The 20637-nt window shown below is 48.6% G+C and overlaps 1 protein-coding gene across 4 annotated transcripts in view; it reads right to left on the reverse strand.

Annotated features, from left to right (window-relative positions):
- Nucleotides 1-1439: 1439 nt before the first annotated feature.
- The window catches only part of C5AR1 (complement C5a receptor 1), a 34437-nt gene continuing 15239 nt past the window's right edge, over nt 1440-20637 (reverse strand). For 2 of the 4 annotated variants that reach the window (XM_037991887.2, XM_007997348.3), the window contains one exon: nt 1440-3728. In XM_037991887.2, the coding sequence (XP_037847815.2) occupies nt 2679-3728 (1050 nt within the window). In that variant the 3' untranslated portion in view covers nt 1440-2678. Of the gene's footprint in view, nt 3729-17197; nt 17357-19189; nt 19332-20637 lie in introns of those variants that run through there. The other 2 variants (XM_073016254.1, XM_007997350.3) reach the window with 2 other exon arrangements.

Here is a 20637-nt window from a genome sequence, read left to right on the forward strand (position 1 = left end):
GTTTGGAGACAGGGTCTTGCTCTGCCACCCAAGCTGGAGTGCAGTGGTGCAATCACAACTCACTGTAGCCTCAAACTCCTGTGTTCAAGTGATCCTCCAGCCTCGACCTCCCGAGGAGCTGGGACCACAGGCACCACCACCACACTGGCTAATTTTTTAATTTAAAAAAAAATTTTTTTTTTTTGAGAGAGTCTCACTCTGTCACCCAGGCTAGAATGCCATGGCACTATCATGGCTCACTGCAACCTCTGCCTCCCGGGTTCAAGTGATTCTCATGCCTTAGCCTCCTGAGTACCTGGGATTACAGATGTGCATCATCACCTCCGGCTAATTTTTGTATTTTTAGTAGAGATGGGTTTTCGCCATGTTGGCCAAGCTGATTTCAAACTCCTGGCTTCGTGATCTGCCCAGCTCAGCCTCCCAAGGTGCTGGGATTACAAGCATGAGCCACCACACTCGTACTAATTTTTTTGAAGATGGGATCTCACTATTTTGCCCAGGCTGGCCTCCCAAAGTGCTGGGATTACAGACGTAAGCCACCACCTCATTGTTCTTAATATAACGTATGATTGTATTATATTATATTATTAAGTATTTCATCTATTTCTTTTTACTTATTTAATATGGCTACTAGAAAACAAAGATATACATGTGGCCTACATCATATTTCTGTTGGACGACATTGGGTCTGTACACTATTTCTAAATTTAATTTTTTCTTTTTTTTTTTTTTTGAGACAGAGTCTCACTCTAGGCTGGAGTGCAATGGCATGATCTTGGCTCACTGCAACCTCCACCTCCCGGGTTCAAGCAATTCTCCTGCCTCAGCCTCCCAAGTAGCTGGGATTACATACAGGTGTGCACCAACACACCAGCTAATTTTGGTACTTTTAGTAGAGATGGGGTTTCACCATGTTGGCAGGCTGGTCTCAAACTCCTGACCTCAAGTGATCTGCCCACCTCAGCCTCCCAAAGTGCTGGGATTACAGGCACGAGCCACCACACCTGGCTGGTCTGCATGCTATTTCTAGATAATCCATGCACCTTCTCACTACACAATCAAAGCAGAAATATTGCGACATGGTTTTGCTGTCTCCCCACCCAAATCTCAACTTGAATTGTATCTCTCAGAATTTCCATGTGTTGTGGGTCGGGGTCTGGTCTTTCCCTTGCTATTCTTGTGATAGTTAGTAAGTCTCACAAGATCTGATAGGTTTCACAGGGGTTTCCACTTTTGCTTCTTCCTCTTCTTCTCTTGCCACCGCCATGTAAGTAGTGCCTTTGCCTCCTGCCATGACTGTGAGACCTCCCCAGCCATGTGGAACTGTAAATCCAATTAAATCTCTTTTTCTTCCCAGTCTTGGGTATGTCTTTATCAGCAGTGTGCAAATGGACTAATACCTACTGCAAAGTCAATTATTCATTAGAAATAACACAAGATTTCAATATTCATTATTTTTATTTTCATTATTAAAGTCATGCATACTATTTTTTAAAAAAAGCTCAAAATAGATTACATACCATATGATTACATTGTAATACATTCTTGAAATGACAACATTATAGAACTGGAGAAATGGAGAGTGGATTCCTGGTTGCCAGGGTTTAGGGAAAAGGCTGGAGTGTGGGGGTGGAGGAGGTAGGCATCCTGGGGATCCTTGTGGTGATGGGAATGTCCCATATCTTCACTGTGTCAATGTCAATATCCTGGTTATGAGACTACACTGTAGTTTTGCAAGATGTTGCCATTGGGGGAGGCTGGGTGAAGGGTACACAAGATCCCTCTGCATCATTACTTACAACTGTGTTGAGTTTGCAATGATCTCAAAATAGAAGGTATAATTTAAAAACAAAGTAAAAACAAAACTGTAGGCTTTTTAGGTGTTTTTGCTTTTGTTTTTGCTTTTGAGACAGTCTCCCTCTGTCGCCCAGGCTGGAGTGCAATGGAGTGATCGTGGCTCACTGCAACCTCTGCCTCCAAGGTTCAAGCAATTCTCCCACCTCAGCCTCCCAAGTAGCTGGGATTACAGGCACCCACTACCACGCCTGGTTAATTTTTTCTATTTTTAGTACAGATGGGGTTTCACCGTGCTGGCCAGGCTGGTCTGGAACTCCTGACCTCAGGTGATCCACCAGCCTCAGCCTCCCAAAGTTCTGGGATTACAGGCATGAGCCACTGCTCTCAGCCTAATTTTCTTTTTTAAATCAACCCACTTACAAGAGCTTAGATAACTCCATGGACTTCTGTTTTATCCCAAAGAACTTTTAAGATTCCAGTTACATTTTTTCCAACTCACCATAAAATAAATACGTTTTTTTAAAGTGAGAATCTTTCTATTTGTCTGTATTCTGAGTTCCCTGTTCACACCTATTGCTATATGGAAATACCCCAGATACGTGGGTTTCTGTTTGTTTTACAAAAGCCTGGGATGGAAAGACGGTGTGTGGGGTGGGGGCCGGGGGGGCTTCCTAGAAGGAAGCGTTCACCTTGCAAATGAGGAAGGATGAGAAGAGTTCTGCTAGAAGAGGAGGGGCAAGTCTGGGAAAGACAGGCGACATGGAGGAGAGTTAGTTAGCTAAGGTAACGCCATCCCACGAAGAGCAGAGTGAAAACAAGCGGAAGGAGAGTGGCTGGGAAGGAAGGGGACATCGCGCCACAGTGGCCCATGAGGCTATCGCCTACACTGCCTGGGTTTTCTCGGTCGTAGTGTCCACTGTGGAGCGCGTGAATGATTTGCTCTCCCTGACCACGGACTCTTCAGTCAACACGTTCCGGAGGAGGCTGGGGAGGGATTTCCGCAGTCGGCCCTGGAAGCCCTGGCCAGCCACTACGTAGATGACGGGGTTGATGCAGCAGTTGATGTAGGCAAAGGAGATACTCAGGGAGTCCAGCTTCTTCAGCTGCAGGTATGTGGGTGACGTCGGGCGCAGGAAGGACATCATTGTCCCCGTCACCTGGTAGGGCAACCAGAAGATAAAGAAACTGGCCACCACTGCCACCACCACCTTGAGTGTCTTGGTGGACCTCGTGGCCCTGCGGCTCCACGTCCGGAGCAGGAGGAAGGTGTAACAGATCGTGAGTGTGAGTAGGGGCCACAGGAAGCCCAGGACCAGCCGGACAATGGCCACAGCTTGCTCCCGCTGTGTGTCATTGTTGTAGTCCACGCCACACACCACCTTTGGTGAAAAATCCTCCTGCCGGACCACCCGGTACAGGAAGGAGGGTATGGTCAACAGCAGGGCTAAACCCCAAGCCACGGCACAGGCCATCCAGGCCAAGCTGGCCCCTCGGAAGTTCTGGCACCAGATGGGGTTAAACACCAGCAGAAAGCGGTCGGCACTGATGGTGGCCAGGAGCAGGATGCTGGCGTACATGTTGAGTAGGATAAGGGAGGGCAGGATGCGGCAGGCGGTCCCCCCAAAGGGCCAGTGGTGATGCTGCACAATGGACGTGAACAAGACGGGCAGCGCCAGGCAGGAGAGGAAGTCAGCTACCGCCAAGTTGAGGAACCAGATGGCATTGATGGTCCGCTTGACCTCAAATGCCGTCACCCAGACCACCAGGGCATTGCCCAGCACTCCCACCAGGAAGACGACTGCAAAGACGACCAAGGCCAGGATGTCTGGAACACGCAGCGTGTTAGAAGTTTTATCCACAGGGGTGTTGGAGTCCAGGATAGTCTTGTCTTCGTAGTGCTCATAATCAGCGGTGGTACTACTGAAGGGGTCCTAAGGGGAATTGGAGAGAGCAGAGAGGATGAGTCTGCAGACACATGCCCGGGGAGGGGGCATCCTGGCCCAGACATGTGGCTTTTCCCCCGTGTGGCTTTTTCTTCCTAGGAAACGGGGATGCTGAGGGCTGAGAGTCAGCTAGGGTGCCATACCACTTACTAAAATATTAAAACAGATGTGGTGGCTCACGCCTATAATCCCAGCACTTTAGGAGGCCGAGGCGGGCAGACTGCTTGAGCCCAGGAGTTCGAGAATAGCCTGGGCAACATGGCAAAAACCCGTCTCTACTGAAAATACAAAAATTAGCCGGATGTGGTTACACTTGCCTGTCGTCCCAGCTACTCCGGAGGCTGAGGTGGGAGGATCACCTGAGCCCAGGAGGCAGAGGTTGCAGTGAGCTGAGATCACACCATTGCACTCCAGCCTGGTGAGACCCTGCCTCAAAAAAAAAAAAAAAAAAAAAAAAAAAAAAAAAAAAAATTGAAATGATTCCATGCTGGTTGGGCCCCTTGCCAGCCTGCCACCTCTCCCCTCAGTCCCATCCTGTGAAGCCCCTGGACTTCCCCACTTCCCCACAATCTGGAAACCTAATGGTTAAAGTCTAGCCCTACTGCAAGGCTGTAGCCACTACCCATTCAGACTGGTCAGTGAAGGACACACCGCTTGTTATTATTATTATTTTTTTCTTTGGAGACAGAGTCTCACTTCATTGGCCAGGCTGGAGTGCAGTGGCACGACCTCGGCTCACTGCAACCTCTGCCTCTTGGGTTTGAGCGATTCTCGTGCCTCAGCCTTCTGAGTAGCTGGAATTACAGGTGCCCACCAACATGCCTGGCTAATTTTTGTATTTTTAGTAGAGACAGGGTTTCACCATGTTGGCCAGGCTGGTCTCGAACTCCTGACCTCAGGTGACCCACCCGCCTCAGCCTCCCAAAGTGCCGGGATTATAGGCATGAGCCACTGTGCCCGGCCATTCCCATAGTTTGAACCAAGAAGAAAAAGTTTATAAAGCTTAGCAAAAGAACGCAAGACCACAAAACACCCATGACTACATAAAGCCCCACGTTGCCTAATCTGATTGCATGCTCTTGTCACACTGTGAACCTGGGTAAACCCGCCCAGCTGAGAGTTCGAGGCATCTGTAGATTGGAAAACAAGGTTCCTTGTTGGGAAAAGGGCTTGTGGGGTGCCTGTATAAACTGGTCATAAGAATAGAATGTTGGGGACCAGCCTCTACAGTTCCTGTTGTGTAATAATTCGGTGTGCTAAAACAAACAAATGAAAGCAGATGGTCTTTAGTTAAAATTTGGATTTTTTTTCTCACCGTGGACTTTTTTGCATTAATTTTGATTCTTTAAAAGACTGTATGGGGCTGGGTGTGGTGGCTCACGCCTGTAATCCCAGCACTTTGGGAGGCCAAGGCGGGCGGATCACGAGGTCAAGAGGTCAAGACCAGCTTGGCCAACATGGTGAAACCCCGTCTCTACTAAAAATATAAAAATTAGCCGGGTATGGTGGCAGGCACCTGTAGTCCCAGCTACTACTCGGGAGGCTGAGGCAGGAGAATTGCTTGAACCCAAGAGGTGGAGGTTGCAGTGAGCTGAGATTGTGCCACTGCACTCCAGCCTAGCAACAGAGCGAGACTGTCCAAAAAAAAAAGATTGCATAAAAACACTATTTTAAAAAACTTTTTAGAGACAGAGTCTCTGTCACCCAGGCTGGAGTACAAGCGGTGCGATCATGACTCACTGCAGCCTCAATCTCCGAGGCTCGAGCAACCTTCTCGCCTCAGCCTCCCAAGTAGCTGTGACTACAGGCACACGCCACCATGCCTGGCTTATTTTTTTAATTTTTAGTAGAGACAGGGTCTTGCTATGTTGCCAGGGTTGGTCTCAAACTCCTGGCCTCAAACAATTCACCTGCTTCAGCCTCCCGAAGTGCTAGGATTACAAGTATGAGTCTATGCGAATGCTTTTGACTTGGGCTCCAGTAGTCCAGTAGTGGTGGGCTCCGAATGGCACTCAGGTTAGCAGCACTGGATGTGGAGTCAGTCCTCTAGGGTTCAGATCCTGACTGCCCTATGTGAAGCCTGTGTGACCCTCTGCACGTTCATCTACTGCTCTTCGCCTCCCTTTTTATCCTCCCATAGAGAGCCGAGTAGCCCATCTGGTCTTTGTTTTTTTTTTTTTTTGAGACTGAGTTTTGCTCTTGTTGCCCAGGCTGGAGTGCAGTGGTGCAATCTCTGCTCACTGCAAACTCCGCCTCCCGGGTTCAAGCGATTTTCTTGCCTCAGCCTCCTGAGTAGCTGGGATTACAGGCATACACCACCATGTCCATGTCCGGCTAATTTTGTGTTTTTAGTAGAGACGGGGTTTCTCCATGTTGGTCAGGCTGGTCTCGAACTCCCAACCTCAGATGATTCACCTGCCTTGGCCTCCCAAAGTGCTGGGATTACAGGCATGAGCCACCGTGCCTGGCCAGCAGCCCATCTGTTCTAACTGATATCATTTCAAAACCCAAAGCCACTAAGAGGAGTTATCCATTTCTTTTTTTTTTTTTTTTTTTTTTTTTTTTTTTTTTTTTTGAGACAGAGTCTCACTCTGTCACCAGGCTGGAGTGCAGTGGCAGGATCTTGGATCTCTGCCTCCCAGGTTCAAGTAATTCTCCTGCCTCAATCTCCTGAGTAGCTGGGATTACAGGCAATGTGCCACCACGCCCAGCTTATTTTTGTATTTTTTAGTAGAGACAGGGTTTCACCATGTTGGTCAGGCTGGTCTCAAACTCCTGACCTTGTGATCTGCCCACTTTGGCCTCCCAAAGTGCTGGGATTACAGGCAAGACCCACCACGCCCGGCCAGGAGTTATCAATTTCAAGTAGATTTTGCTGATTTTTTAGGTGTGCTGTTATTTCACCTGTTCCTCTCTCCCTTGGTTTTGCTGTAAAGTGGTAGTTTGAGATCTAGAACTTCGATTAGATTTAGGTACAATTTTTTTCTTTTTTTGGCAAAAATTACTTCATAGATGGTTCTGTGTCTTTTCTGCTGCCTCACATCAGTGGCACTGAATCTCCGATTGCCTCTCTTCTTGGGACACTAAGACTGATTGTAGGATCATGGTGCCAACCCTGAACAAAATGTTTGGGGGCAGCAAGAGGAAGATACAAACAGGAATAAGAAATAGATTTTTTTGCCAAGCATTGTGGCTCATGCCTGTGATCCCAGCTCTTTGGAGGCCAAGGTGGGAGGACTGCTTGAGCCCAGGAGTTAGAGACCAGCCTGTGCAATATAGCAAGACCCTGTCTCTCCAAAAAAAAAAAAAAAGAAAAAAAAAAGTAGCCAGGTATGGTGGTGTACTCCTGTGGTCCTAGATACTTGGAAGGGTGAGGCAGGAGGATCACTAGAGCCTAGGAGGTCAAGGCTGCAGTGAGCTATGATCACACCACTGCACTCCAGCCTGGGCAACATAGTGAGACCCTCTCTCACAAAAATAACAATAATATCACAGGTAAATGTGACTATTTGGGGCCAGTGATGCAGGGTAGAAGAATCTACCAAGACAATTGTAGGTAAAGAAAAACAGATTTATTAGAGAAAGTAGGAAAATATGTTGTAAGAGTGCAATGGGCAGGTCAGCAACAGAGGAGCTAACTGCAAAGAGACGAAGGCTCGCTAGTGATTTTATATGCTGGTGCTTGTGCTGTGTGTGAAAAGGGCTTTGTGAAGTTCCAGTAACACCAAGGTTGCAGTGAGCTAACTTGCATTTTTCTATTAGCTGAGTGTCTGGCGATAGCTGGACTCAGGAAAATTGGGAGTTATTTGCACAGGAGAGCTGTGTGTCCTAGATCATGAACAGAGGCAGATGTATAGTTTATCTCCTTCCTCTTATTGCTTTCCCTCAGTCCTGCCACCTGACTCCTTTTCCCTAATTAGGACTCCACAAAAAACACTCCAGCAAAAGGAGTAACTAGAGGGAGAGAGAGGAGAGGGAAGGAGGAAGGAAGGAAGGGAAGAGGAAGAAAGAGAGGAGAGAGAGAGGAGGGAATGAAGGAGGGAAGGAGGAGGAAATGAGGAAGGGAAGAAGGGTGAAAGGAAGAAAGAAAAGAAACAAAGGAGGGAGGAGGAAATTAGGGAGGAAGAAAGCAGAGAGGGAGAGAGGGACAGAGGGAGGAAGGAGGGCAGGGCTATAGATGACTAAGAATGGCCGTGGTGGATTTGTAGGGGCGTGGTGGTGTGCACCTGTAATCCCAGCTACTCAGGAGGCTGAGGCAGAATTGCTTGAACCCAGGAGGCAGAGGTTGCAGTGAGCCGAGATAGCCCCATTGCACTCCAGCCTGAGCAACAGAGTGAGACTCCATCTAAAAAAAAAAAAAAAAAAAAAAAAAAAAAAAAGGTCCTGATCACTTCTTCCTAGACAGAGCTGCAGGAAGCTGTCATGCACCCAAGAAAGAAAGGCTGCAGTCCATAACAGCTGGACTAGAGAAAGCCTTGTAGGCAAAATCTGTGCCCAGAGCCATCAGACACTGCAGTAAAGCACCCATCAAGGCACTGAGTGGTCATATGAAAGCAGCCAGTATTTACTGAGCACCTGCTATACGTGCCACATGGAATATGTTCTTTCGATCCTGACCACAACCTACAAGGAGGTTCTGTTAATATGCCCATTTCAGGCCAGGTGTGGTGGCTCACGCCTGTAACCCCAGCACTTTAGGAGACCGAGGTGGGCAAATCACCTGAGATCAGGGGTTCGAGACAAGCCTGGCCAACAGAGTCTCGCTCTGTCGCCAGGCTGGAGTGCAGTGGCACAATCTCAGGTCACTGCAACCTCTGCCTCCCAGGTTCAAGTGAATCTCCTGCCTCAGCCTCCTGAGTAGCTGGGACTAAAGGCGCCCACCACCATGCCCCACTAATTTTTGTATCTTTAGTAGAGACAGGGTTTCACCATGTTAGTTAGGCTGGTCTCGAACTCCTGACCTCGTGATCCACCCACCTTGGCCTCCCAAAGTGCTGGGATTACAGGCATGAGCCACCGCACCCGGCCTGGTTTTTATACCTTTAAAATATTCACCTCGAAGATTAAATAAGATGAAAAATGCCTAAGCACCTAGCACAGCATCTGACACAGAGAAGGGGACAAGTGGCAGCCATTGGTATTATTATTTGTCAATACTTCGATTATTGAAGAGCTCAGATCCACATCTCTGAACCACTTTTTTTTTTCTTTTTTTTTTTTTTGGAGACTGGGTCTCACTCTGCTACCCAGGCTGTAGCTCAGGGGTGCAACCTCGGCTCACTGCAGCCTTGACTTCTCAGGCTCAGGTGATCCTCCTGCCTCAGCCTCCCAGGCAGCTGGGACTACAGGTGCATACTACTGTGCCCAGCTAATTTTTAATTTTCTGTAAAGAGGAGGGTCTCACTGTGCTGCCCAGGCTGGTCTCAAACTCCTGGGTTCAAGCAATCCTCCCGCCTTGATCTCCCAAAGTGCTGAGATTACAGGCCCGGCTCCCTTTTTATATTTCCTTTTTCTCTCTTTTTTTTTTTTTTTTTTTTTTTTTTGAGATGGGGTCTTGATCTGTCACCCAGGCTTGTGTGCAGTGGTGCAATCATGGATCACTGTCACCCCAACCCCTCTGCCTCAAGCAATCCTCCTGCCTCAGCCTCTCAAGTAGCTAGGACTACAGTTGTGTACTACCACACCCAGCTAATTTTTGTTTTCTCTCTTTTTTTTTTTTTTTTTTGTAGAGATAGGGTCTCACTTTGTTGCACAGGATGGTCTCAAACTCCTGACTTCAAGCAACCCTCCAGGCTTGAACTCCCAAAGTGCTGAGATTACAGATGTAAAAGTCACCATGCCTGGATAGTCCTTCTTTTTTTATTTCTAGTTCCCTAACATTGTGCCTGCCCAAGGTTAACCAGGCTGTGGGCAGTGGGCATTTACTGGTGGAATCACCCCCATGAGTAAATTATTGAAAGCTAAGATGTCACTTTCTGCTAATGAGGGAATGAAAAAGGGGTTGTTGGCCGGGGGCGGTGGCTCAAGCCTGTAATCCCAGCACTTTGGGAGGCCGAGACGGGCGGATCACGAGGTCAGGAGATCGAGACCATCCTGGCTAACACGGTGAAACGCCGTCTCTACTAAAAATACAAAAAACTAGCCGGCGAGGTGGCGGCGCCTGTAGTCCCAGCTACCTGGGAGGCTGAGGCAGGAGAATGGCGTGAACCTGGGAGGCGGAGCTTGCAGTGAGCTGAGATCCGGCCACTGCACTCTAGTCTGGGTGACAAAGCGAGACTCAGTCTCAAAAAAAAAAAAAAAGAAAAAGAAAAAGGGGTTGTTTAGTCATGTGGTGGAATATTACTCAGCCATGAAAAGGAAGGGCTGACACATGCTACAATGTGGATGAATCTTGAAAACACGACGCTAAGTGAAAGAAGCCATTCAAGAAAGGCCACTAAAAATACACAAATTAGGCCGGGTGCGGTGGCTCAAGCCTGTAATCCCAGCACTTTGGGAGGCCGAGACGAGCGGATCACAAGGTCAGGAGATCGAGACCAGCCTGACTAACACGGTGAAACCCCGTCTCTACTAAAAAAATACAAAAAACTAGCCGGGCGAGGTGGCGGGTGCCTGTAGTCCCAGCTACTCGGGAGGCTGAGGCAGGAGAATGGCGTAGACCCGGGAAGCGGAGCTTGCAGTGAGCTGAGATCTGGCCACTGCACTCCAGCCTGGGTGACAGAGCAAGACTCCGTCTCAAAAAAAAAAAAACAGAAACAAAAAAAAAAACACAAATTAGCTGGCATGTTGGCACACCCCTGTAATCCCAGCTACTCCAGAGGCTGAGGCAGGAGAATCACTTGAACCTGGGAGGCGGAGGTTGCAGTAAGCTGAGATCGTGCCACTGCACTCCGGCCTTGACTGAGAAAGACTTCTGTCTCAAAAAAAAAAAAAAAAGAAAGATGGATGGATATGAATGAATGGATGGATGGATGGATAGATAACGAATGGGTGAATGAGTGGACGCATGGATGATGGATAGATAGATGACTGATAGACAATGGATAGATAGAGATATGATTGGGAGATAGAGGATGGATAAGTAGATAGACAATGGGCTGGGCATGGTGGCTCATGCCTGTAACCACTTGAGGTCAGAAGATCAAGACCAGCCTGGCCAACATAGCAAAACCCCATCTCCACTAAAAGTACAAAAAAATTAGCTGGGCGTGGTGGTGTGTGCCTGTAGTCCCAGCTACTTGGGAGGCTGAGGCAGGAGAATCCCTTGAACCTGGAAGGTGGAGGTTGCAGTGAGTCAAGATTACTCCACTGCACTCCAGCCTGGACAACAGAGCAAGACTCTGTCTCAAAAAAAAAAAAAAAATAGCTAGATAATGGATGGATGGATGGATGGATAGATGGATAATGGAGAGATAGATATAGTAAATTGGGAGAGCCTGGGTAAAATGTATATGTATATGAGACTGTTCCATTCTTGTCATTTTTCTATAAGTTTGAAAATGTTTCCAAATAGAAGGTTAACATTGTTTAAAATATTTTCATTGGTAAACAGCCCCTGCCCTCAGCCACCCACCTCTTCTATTGCCCACTCCCAGCACCCTAAGTTCCTGTTTCCTACTCTGGGACACCCCCGCTCCAGGTCCCAACACTCATGTCACTAAACAGTTAACGCTAGGTGCAGCAGGAGGCCCTAGACCCTGCCCAGAGGTCCTCTGCACTTTAGCACGTTGTTAAAGATTTTTTTTTTTTTTTTTTTTTTTTTTTTTTTTTTTTTTGAGACGGAGTCTCGCTCTGTCGCCCAGGCTGGAGTGCAGTGGCCGGATCTCAGCTCACTGCAAGCTCCGCCTCCCGGGTTTACGCCATTCTCCTGCCTCAGCCTTCCGAGTAGCTGGGATTACAGGCGCCCGCCACCTCGCCCGGCTAGTTTTTTTTGTATTTTTTAGTAGAGACGGGGTTTCACCGTGTTAGCCAGGATGGTCTTGATCTCCTGACCTCGTGATCCGCCCGTCTCGGCCTCCCAAAGTGCTGGGATTACAGGCTTGAGCCACCGCGCCCGGCCTGTTAAAGATTTTGAATGCCCCCCTTGGCTGTGATACATGAAGGTAACTTTTGCCTCTGCTGGTTTCGCATGCTCCCATCAACCCTTGACTACAGAATGACTCAGACCCTCCTAAGGGAAGCCTCCTCACCCTCTGCTCTGACATTGCCTTGTCACTCCCTCATCAGCTGACAAAGCTCCTTTCCTGCCATGAGCCCGCTCAGTCCTTTCCTCTGGTTGACTTCAGAAAGGCAGAAAAAATATGCTGATTCCAACATCCTGTGGTTTCCAGGATCTTTAGACGCAAATGGCTTGCAAAGTTTTGCCACTGCGTCACCACTCCAAATACTGGAAATAACTGAAGTGTCCAGCTAGAGGGGACTGGCTAAATTAATGATGGTACATCCAGGCAACGGAATACTACACAGCTATCAAAAAGAATGGAAAAGTTGGCCAGGTGCAGTGGCTCATGCCTGTAATCCCAGCACTTTTGGGAGGCTGAAGCAGGAGGATTTCTTGAGCCCAGGAGTTCAAGATCAGCCTGGGTAACCTAGCAAGACCCTATCCCTACAAAAAAGAAAAAAAACAAACAAAAAGAATGAGGAAGTTGTTTATATAATGATGTGGAAAGACCTCCAACATCCAGGGTGAGGCCAGGCGCGGTGACTCACTGTAATCCCAGCACTTTGGGAGACCAAGGAGGGCGGATCACTTGAGGTCAGGAGTTCAAGACCAGCCTGGCCAACATAGGGAAACCCCGTCTCTACTAAAAATACAAAAGTTAGCTGGGTGTGATGGCAAGCACCTGTAATTCCAGCTACTCAGGAGACCAAGGCAGGAAAATCACTTGAACCCGGGAGGCAGAGGTTGTAGTGAGCTGAGATTGCACCACTGCACTCCATCCTGGGTGACAGAGCGAGACTCCATCTCTAAAAAATAAAATAAGCTGGACACAGTAGCTCACGCCCGTAATCCCAGCAATTTGGGAGGCCCAGGAGGGTGGATCACCTTAGGTCAGCAGCTCAAGACCAGCCTGACCAACATGGTAAAACCCTGTCTCGACTAAAAATACAAAAATTAGCCGGGAGTGGTAATGTGCATCTGTAGTCCCAGCTATCTGGGATGCTGAGGCAGAAGAATCGCTGGAACTCGGGAGTTGGAGGCTACAGTGAGCTGAGATCACTTCACTACACTCCAGCCTGGGCAACAAGAGCAAAATTCCATCTCAAAAATAAAATAAAATAAAATGAAATCATGAAAAATAAATGTAGATCAGCTGCATTATGGCACGTGGCCCACATATTGGGCAGTGCAGGTCCAGGGCTACTCTGGGGGTTCTAATTGCCTAGCACTATTCCAGGTGCTTCCCAAGTGTTGGCTCAGTAATTTCCTAATCACAGTGCACATCTATGTCACAACAGCACGAAGGGCAGGGTACTATTATTGTTCCTAAATTCACGTGCGCATTAGAAGAAGGACCCTTGTCTGTTGCATGGAGAAAGGGGCAGAGAGCAGAAGCCGGGAGGAAAAGGAGATATGTCCAGGTGACATAAGCCATGACGGTGGCTTAGACAAGGGTGCTGGCAGCAAGATGTGAACGATCAGATGAGAACAGGGTGAAGGAGAAGGTGCAGTACTTACAAGAATAGCCATAATCATTGCCAAGCTGTCCTGAGCCTTTCTCGTGTATTATCTCATTTAACCCACAAAGCAACCCTAGGAGACTTGTTGCAATAGCAACACTCATTTTCCAGATGAGAAAAATGAGGCTACAGAGAAATGAAGAGACCTCTCCAAGTCTTCTCAGTTAGCAAGAACAGAGACAGGAGAGAAACTCCTGAGAGCTGAGCTCCAAAACTCTTTTTTTTTTTTTTTTTTTTTTTTTTTTTTTTAGGCGGAATCTCAAAATTCGTTTCTGCATAGCAGAAGCGAAAGGTCAGCATGGCTGGCTGGCAGCCAAGATAGGACTGGAAGGTCTGTAGATACTGAGTTAAAGAATGTGGCTGGAAGCCAGGCGCGGTGGCTCACGCCTGTAATCTCAGCACTTTGGGAGGTCGAGGCAGGTGGATCATGGGGTCAGGAGTTTGAGACCAGCCTGGCCAACATGATGACACCCTGTCTCTATTAAAATAATAAAATACAAAAATTAGCCGTGTGTGGTGGTGCGCACCTGTAATACCAGCTACTTGGGAGGCTGAGGCAGGAGAATCACCAGAATCCAGGAGGTGGAGGTGCAGTGAGCCAAGATCACACCACTGCCCTCCAGCCTGGGTGACAGAGTGAGACTCCGTCTCAAAACAAAACAAAACAAAACAAAACAGACCAAATATTGGAATTCAAACTAAATTTCCATTGAAGGGGATGAAACCTCCTATTAGCACATTACTCAGCTGAATAAAAGAAAGAAGCACCAGGCTGGGCAACATAGCAAGACCCCACCTCTACAAAAAAGTTTAAATCTAGCTGGGCGTGGTAGCATGCACCTGTAGTTCCACGTAGTCAGGAGGCTGAGGTGGGAGACCTCAGTAGACCCTATCTAGAAAAAAGAAAAAAAGGAGGAGGAGGAGGCAACTCCCTTGAACTACATGGGAATGAAGTACCTTCCTCAAGGTTGCTTGAGGGGAAATTAATGAATGCCTTAATACAATGCCTGGTATGCAGTAAGCACTCAATAAATGCCAGTTAATAATACTATATGTCATTCATGAAAAAAAGTCAGATGTAGAGTACTGTACAAAACATACTGCTATTTATAAGGCTGGGAAAGGATAGAAATGTCACCCACATTGAGTGCCAGCTGTATACCAGGCACTATTACAAGAACTTTTCATGTATTCACTCAGTCAATTCTCTCATCTAGTCTATGATGTAGGTTCTAGTATTATCCTCACTTTAAAGATAAGGAGAGGGTGGCCATGCACGGTGGCTCACGACTGTAATCCCAGCACTTTCGGAAGCTGAGGCAGGAAGATTGCTTGAGGCCAGGAGTTTGAGACCGGCCTGGCCAGCAGGGTGAAACCCTGTCTCTACTAAAAATACAAAAATACAAAAATAAAAATACGAAAATTAGCCAGGCGTGGTGGCGGGCACCTGTAGTCCCAGCTACCTGGGAGGCTGAAGCAGGAGAATCACTTGAACCCAGGAGGTGGAGGTTACAGTGAGCTGAGATCACACCACTGCACTCCAGCCTGGGCAACAGAGCAAGACACTGTCTTGAAAAAACAAAAAGATAAGGATAGGACAGATCTCTGCAGCTATTTCACAGTAGAGACAGAAGCTGAGATTGGTTTTGGGGTTCCCCGCATCACGCTAGTCCTTACTTTGTTCCCTAAGCATCTGTGCTCTCAGACATCTGTAAACTGTTTCTGGAAGGATCCACCACAAACTGGCATCCTGTGGTTGCCTCTGGGTAGGGGAGGGGGCAATGGAAAGGAGTCAGAGGGCCAGGCACAGTGGCTCACACTTGTAATCCCAGCACTTTGGGAGACCAAGGTGGGTGGATCACCTGAGGTCAAGAGTTCAAGACCAGCCTGGCCAATACGGTGAAACTCTGTCTCTACTAAAAAGACAAAAAACCACCCAGGCGTGGTGGCGCATGCCTGTAATCCCAGCTACTTGGGAGGTTAAGACAGGAGAATTGCTTGAACCCAGGAGGCAGAGGTTGCGGTGAGCCAAGATCGTGCCATTGCACTCCAGCCTGGGTGACAAGAGTAAAACTCCATCTCAAAAAAAAAAAAAAAGAAAAGAAAAGAAAAGGAGTCAGAGGCTCTGGGGTAGGCAGGGAGAATGAGTTTTCTTTTTTTTCTGTTAGTTTTTTGAGACGGAGTCTCACTCTATTGCCAGACTGGAGTGCAGTGGCGCAATCTCAGCTCACTGCAACCTCCGCCTCCTGGGTTCAAGCGATTGTCATGTCTCAGCCTCCCAAGTAGCTGGGACTACAGGCGCCCACTAACACACGCCCAGCTAATTTTTGTATTTTTAGTAGAGACGGAGTTTCACCATGTTGGCTAGGATGGTTTCAATCTCCTGACCTCGTGATCCGCCTGCCTTGGCCTCCCAAAGTGCTGGGATTACAGGCCACCTGATTATGAGCCACCGCATCCGGCTGAGAATGAGTTTTTACCAAGTGTCCTTTGGTACTTTGTAATATGTTTTGGAAAGAAAAAAGCAGCAGCAGAGAGTGCCATTTGCCCTGGTCTGATCTCAAGGGTGGAATGCAGGAATGAAGCAACATGAGTCCCCTCCCTGGTCCATCCAAATTGTCTTCCGTTTCCTCTTTGACACGGATGAAGCAAGGCAATGCCTGTGTTACAGCAGGTGCTGAGTCGCAGCTCTGCTGGCTCAGTGCCCAGGACACCGGACGCAGGGATGACGGGGACCTTCATCTAGCCTGGGGTGCGTTCCTTCTGACACTCGCAGAATCCGTGGCATAACCTCATTCTGCCACCAACCACAGAGGGTCCCCAGCCATCTCTGCTCCTGCCTGGGCCTCGGTTTCCCCATCTCTATCATGTAGAACATCTGAAACGACCAGGCGCAATGGCCTCACGCCAGTAATCCCAGAACTTTGGGAGGCCAAGGTGGGAGGATGGCTTGAGGCCAGGAGTTCGAGACCAGCCCTGACAACATAGCAAGAACCCATCTCTACAAGAATAAAAATTTTAACAATTAGCCGGACATAGTGGTGCATGCCTGTGGTCCTAGGTACTCAGAAGGCTACAGTGGGAGGATCACTTGAGCCCGAGTTCAAGATTGCAGTGAGCTATGACAGTGCCACTGCACTCCAGCCTGGGCAACCGTGCAAGATCCCAAGTCAAAAAAGAAAAGAACAGCTATCTGCAAGAGCTTGTGAGTAACTTTACCATTCCTCCAAACTGGTTCTTTCCAGCCTCCCAACATTTTCTCTACCATTCCTACTGCCTGGAAGGTCTTCTCTAGATCTTTCCACTTGTGGAATTCTTTTTTTAAAAAAATACAGACAGGGTGTCACTATGTTGGCCAGGCTGGTCTTCAACTCCCGGCCTCAAGCAATCCTCCCACCTTGGCACAATCCCCAATGTGCTGTGATTACGGTGTGAGCCACCGCGCTCGGCTGCTTGTGGAATTCTTAGTCATCATATGAGACCCAACTCAAGGGTCCCCTCCCCTGGGGAGTTTTCTCGGACCCCAGCCCCAATGAGGTTGCTGTGGCTCCCACAACTTGACAATCTTATTCCCATGGCCACATCCCAGTCCTGGAGTGTTAGAGCCTGGGATGTGGGAGAGAGGGAAGGTGGGAGGTGGAAGACAGGGAGAGAGAAGGAGAGGGAGAGACAGACAGAGTCAATGGTGACAGTTGGGGAGAGAAAGGACCCAGGGGAGCAGAGATGGGAGGGACCCTGGGCAAAGCTTCCTGCTCCCATTCCCCTTCGAGACTCACCATGTTCTGGTCTCCTGGGCTCCCCGAGGATCGAAGGTCCCTCCTGCCCAAGGGCTGTGGTTTTTAAAGCCCCAAGGGAAGATGCAGGGAGGAAATGACCATCTTTCTCTCTGAGGCTCTCATTGGTCTGCACACTGGGCACTGCAGCCAGAGCTCCCTCTGCGGGGCACACACCCAGGGGAATCTAACCACCTCCTCCCAGGCAGAGAAGGGGGGCCGGCGCTCGGAAAACCGAGGAAGTTCCTTTGTAGGCTCGGCCCCTCTTCTGGCCTTGGTTTCCCTAGTTGGGGCCCTCTCTCTCTCTCTCTCTGTCTCTCTCTCTCTCTCTCTCTTTGAGACAGAGTCTTGCTTGTTGCCCAGGCTGGAGGGCAGTGATACGATCTCGGCTCACTGCAACCTCTGCCTACCCGGTTCAAGCGATTCTCCTGCCTCAGCCTCCCGAGTCGCTGGGACGACAGGCCTGTGTCACACCCCCGGCTAATTTTTTGTATTTTTAGTAAAGACGGGGTTTTGCCATGTTGGCCAGGCTGGACTCAAACTCCTGAGCTCAGACAATCACCCACCTCGACCTCCCAAAGTGCTAGAATTACGAGTGTGAGCCACCGCGCCCGGCCTGGAGCCATCTCTCTCTTTCCTTCTAAGGCCCCAGCCTGTAATCCCAGCTACTCGGGAGGCTGAGGCAGGAGAATTGCTTGAACCTGGGAGGCAGAGGTTGCAGTGAGCCGAGATCATGCCATTGCACTGCAGCACTCCAGCCTGGGCAACAGAGCAAGACTCTGTCTCAAAAAAGAAAAAAAAAAAACATCGTGACCAGCCTGGCCAACATGGTGAAACCTCATCTCTACTAAAAATACAAAAATTAGCCAGGCGTGGTGGCAGGTGCCTGTAATCTCAGCTACTCGGGAGGCTGAGGCAGGAAAATTGCTGGAACCTGGGAGGCGGAGGTTGCAGTGAGCGGAGATCGCATCATTGCACTCCAGCCCAGGCTGACAACACCAAGACTCAATCTCAAAAAAAAAAAAAAGGAAAGAAAAAGAAAAAATCTTCCTTCTAGGGTTACGAAGTTGGCAATAGAAGATGGCGCTATCCACCCCACACACCGCCCACCCACTCCACAAGCCATACTAGCCACACAAGCCACAACCACCTCCATCTTGGAAATGGGGTCCACACTTCATCCTCTCCAGCTTCATTGTGGGTTCTCTAAGACCGTGGTCCCCAACCTTTTTGGCACCAAGGACTGGTTTTGTGGAAGACAATTTTTCTACAGGCCAGAGGTTGTGGGGGCTGATTTTGGAATGATTCAAGTGTATTACATTTGTGGGGTACTTTATTTCTATTATTGTTACATTGTAATACATAATGAAATAATTATACAATTCACCATAATGTAGAATCAGTGGAATCCCTGAGCTTGTTTTCCTGTAACTAGATGGTCTCATCTGGGGGTGATGGGAGACAGTGACAGATCGTTAGGCATTAGATTCTCACAGGGAGCGTGCAACCCAGATCCTTCGCATGCGCTGTTGACAACAGGGTTCACGCTCTTATGAGGATCTAATTCCGTCGCTAATCTGACAGGAGGCGGGGCTCAGAGGGGAGGCGGGGCTCAGAGGGTAACACGAGTGAAGGGGCACGGCTGTATTTACAGATGAAGCTTCGCTTACTCACCTGCCACTCACCTCCTGCTATGCCGCATGGTTCCTAGCAGGCCATGGACTGGTACAGGTCTGCAGCCCAGGGGTGGGGGACCCCTGCTCTAAAATACTTCCTAGAGCCTGGGGCGAGGAAGGAGCCTAGATTACCTTCCTGTGGCTGCTGTAACCAATTAGCACAAAATGTGAGCTTAACACCAGGGCCAGGTGCAGTGGCTCATGCCTGCAATCCCAGCACTTTGGGAGGCTGAGCCAGGCAGATCATTGAGGTCAGGAGTTCGAGACCAACCTGGCCAACATGGCAAAACCCCATCTCTACTAAAAATACAGAAATTACCTGGGTGTGGTGGTGCATGCCTGTAGTCTCAGCTACTCGGGAGGCTGAGGAACAAGAATTGCTTGAACCTGGGAGGTAGAGGTTGCAGTGAGCCAAGATGACACCACTGTACTCCAGCCTGGGCTACAGAGCAAGGCTCCATCTCAGGGGGAAAAAAAAAAAAAAACGCCAGACAATTATTTTGGCATGGTTCTGCAGGCCAGAAGTCCAAAATCAAGATGTCAGCACTCCCTCCAGAGGTTCCAGGGCAGAATCTGTTCCTTGCCTCTCCCAGGTTCAGGGGGCTCCTGGCATTCCTTGGCTTGTGGCTGCACCCTGCCCATCCCTGCCTCTGTGGTCCCATCACCTCCTCCTCTACCATATGTCTCAAATTTCTATCTTCCTCATATAAGGACTCTTGTGATTCCAGTGAGCCCATCCAGACCCAATCCAGGATAATCACTTCCCCATCTAAAGATCTTTAACTTAATCTCATCCACAAAGTCCCTTTTGCCATGGAAGGTCACCTGTTCACAGATTCAGAGGATTAAGATGTGGACACCATCGGGGATCATCATTTTATCTGCTACAGGGTCTGAGAAGCCAAGAGGAAGTGTATCCTGTGGTGGAGAGAAGCCTTGAATGCCGAGCTAAGGAGCCTGGACTTGGCCTTTCCTTCAAAATAGATCCATGACCTGTCAGCCCCTCACCATCTCGACTCTGTTACCCTGATCCAAATCACTATCACCTCCTGCTTGGACCATTGCAGTAGCCTCCTCTCTGGGATCTTCACTGCCCACCCTCCACAGTCTCATCTCCATCAGCAACCAGAGGGAGCCTAGTAAAATCTAAGTCAGATCAGAGCACTCCTCTGCTCAGAATAGGGTTGCCTGATTTAGCGCACACACCCACACAAACAAACATAAACACATTACAGACTGCCCAGGTAACTTTAAATTTCAGGGTTGGGCCTGGTGGTTCATACCTGTAATCCCAGGGCACTGGGACACCGAGGAAGGATCACTTGAGGCCAGGAGTTTGAGACCAGCCTGGGCAACACAGTGAGATCCCATCTCAACAAAATAATTTAAAAATTAGCTGGGCATGGTGGTACGTGCCTGTGGTCCCAGCTACCTGGGAGGCTGAGGCAGGAGGATCGCTTCAGCCCAGGAGATCAAGACTGCAGTGAGTTAAGATCACAAAAATTTTTTTTTCATATTTTATCTGGGAATCTTTTATTTTATCTGGTAACCACAGCTCACAGCCCTCCTGTGGAGCCTACGGCACAATGAGTGTGATTGTTATGATAATTACAGGAACACACTCAGTTTTTTTTTCCCATGTCCTTTTGCGACTCTACAAAACACCACCCACAACTTTCTCCCACAGTATTTTTCTTTTTCTTTTTTTTTTTTTTTTTTTTCCCCACAGTATTTTTCTACAGCAAACTTCAATTTTTAAAAATCTGG

This window comes from Chlorocebus sabaeus, chromosome 6 (genome assembly GCF_047675955.1).
Source record: "Chlorocebus sabaeus isolate Y175 chromosome 6, mChlSab1.0.hap1, whole genome shotgun sequence".
Lineage (NCBI taxonomy): Eukaryota > Metazoa > Chordata > Mammalia > Primates > Cercopithecidae > Chlorocebus > Chlorocebus sabaeus.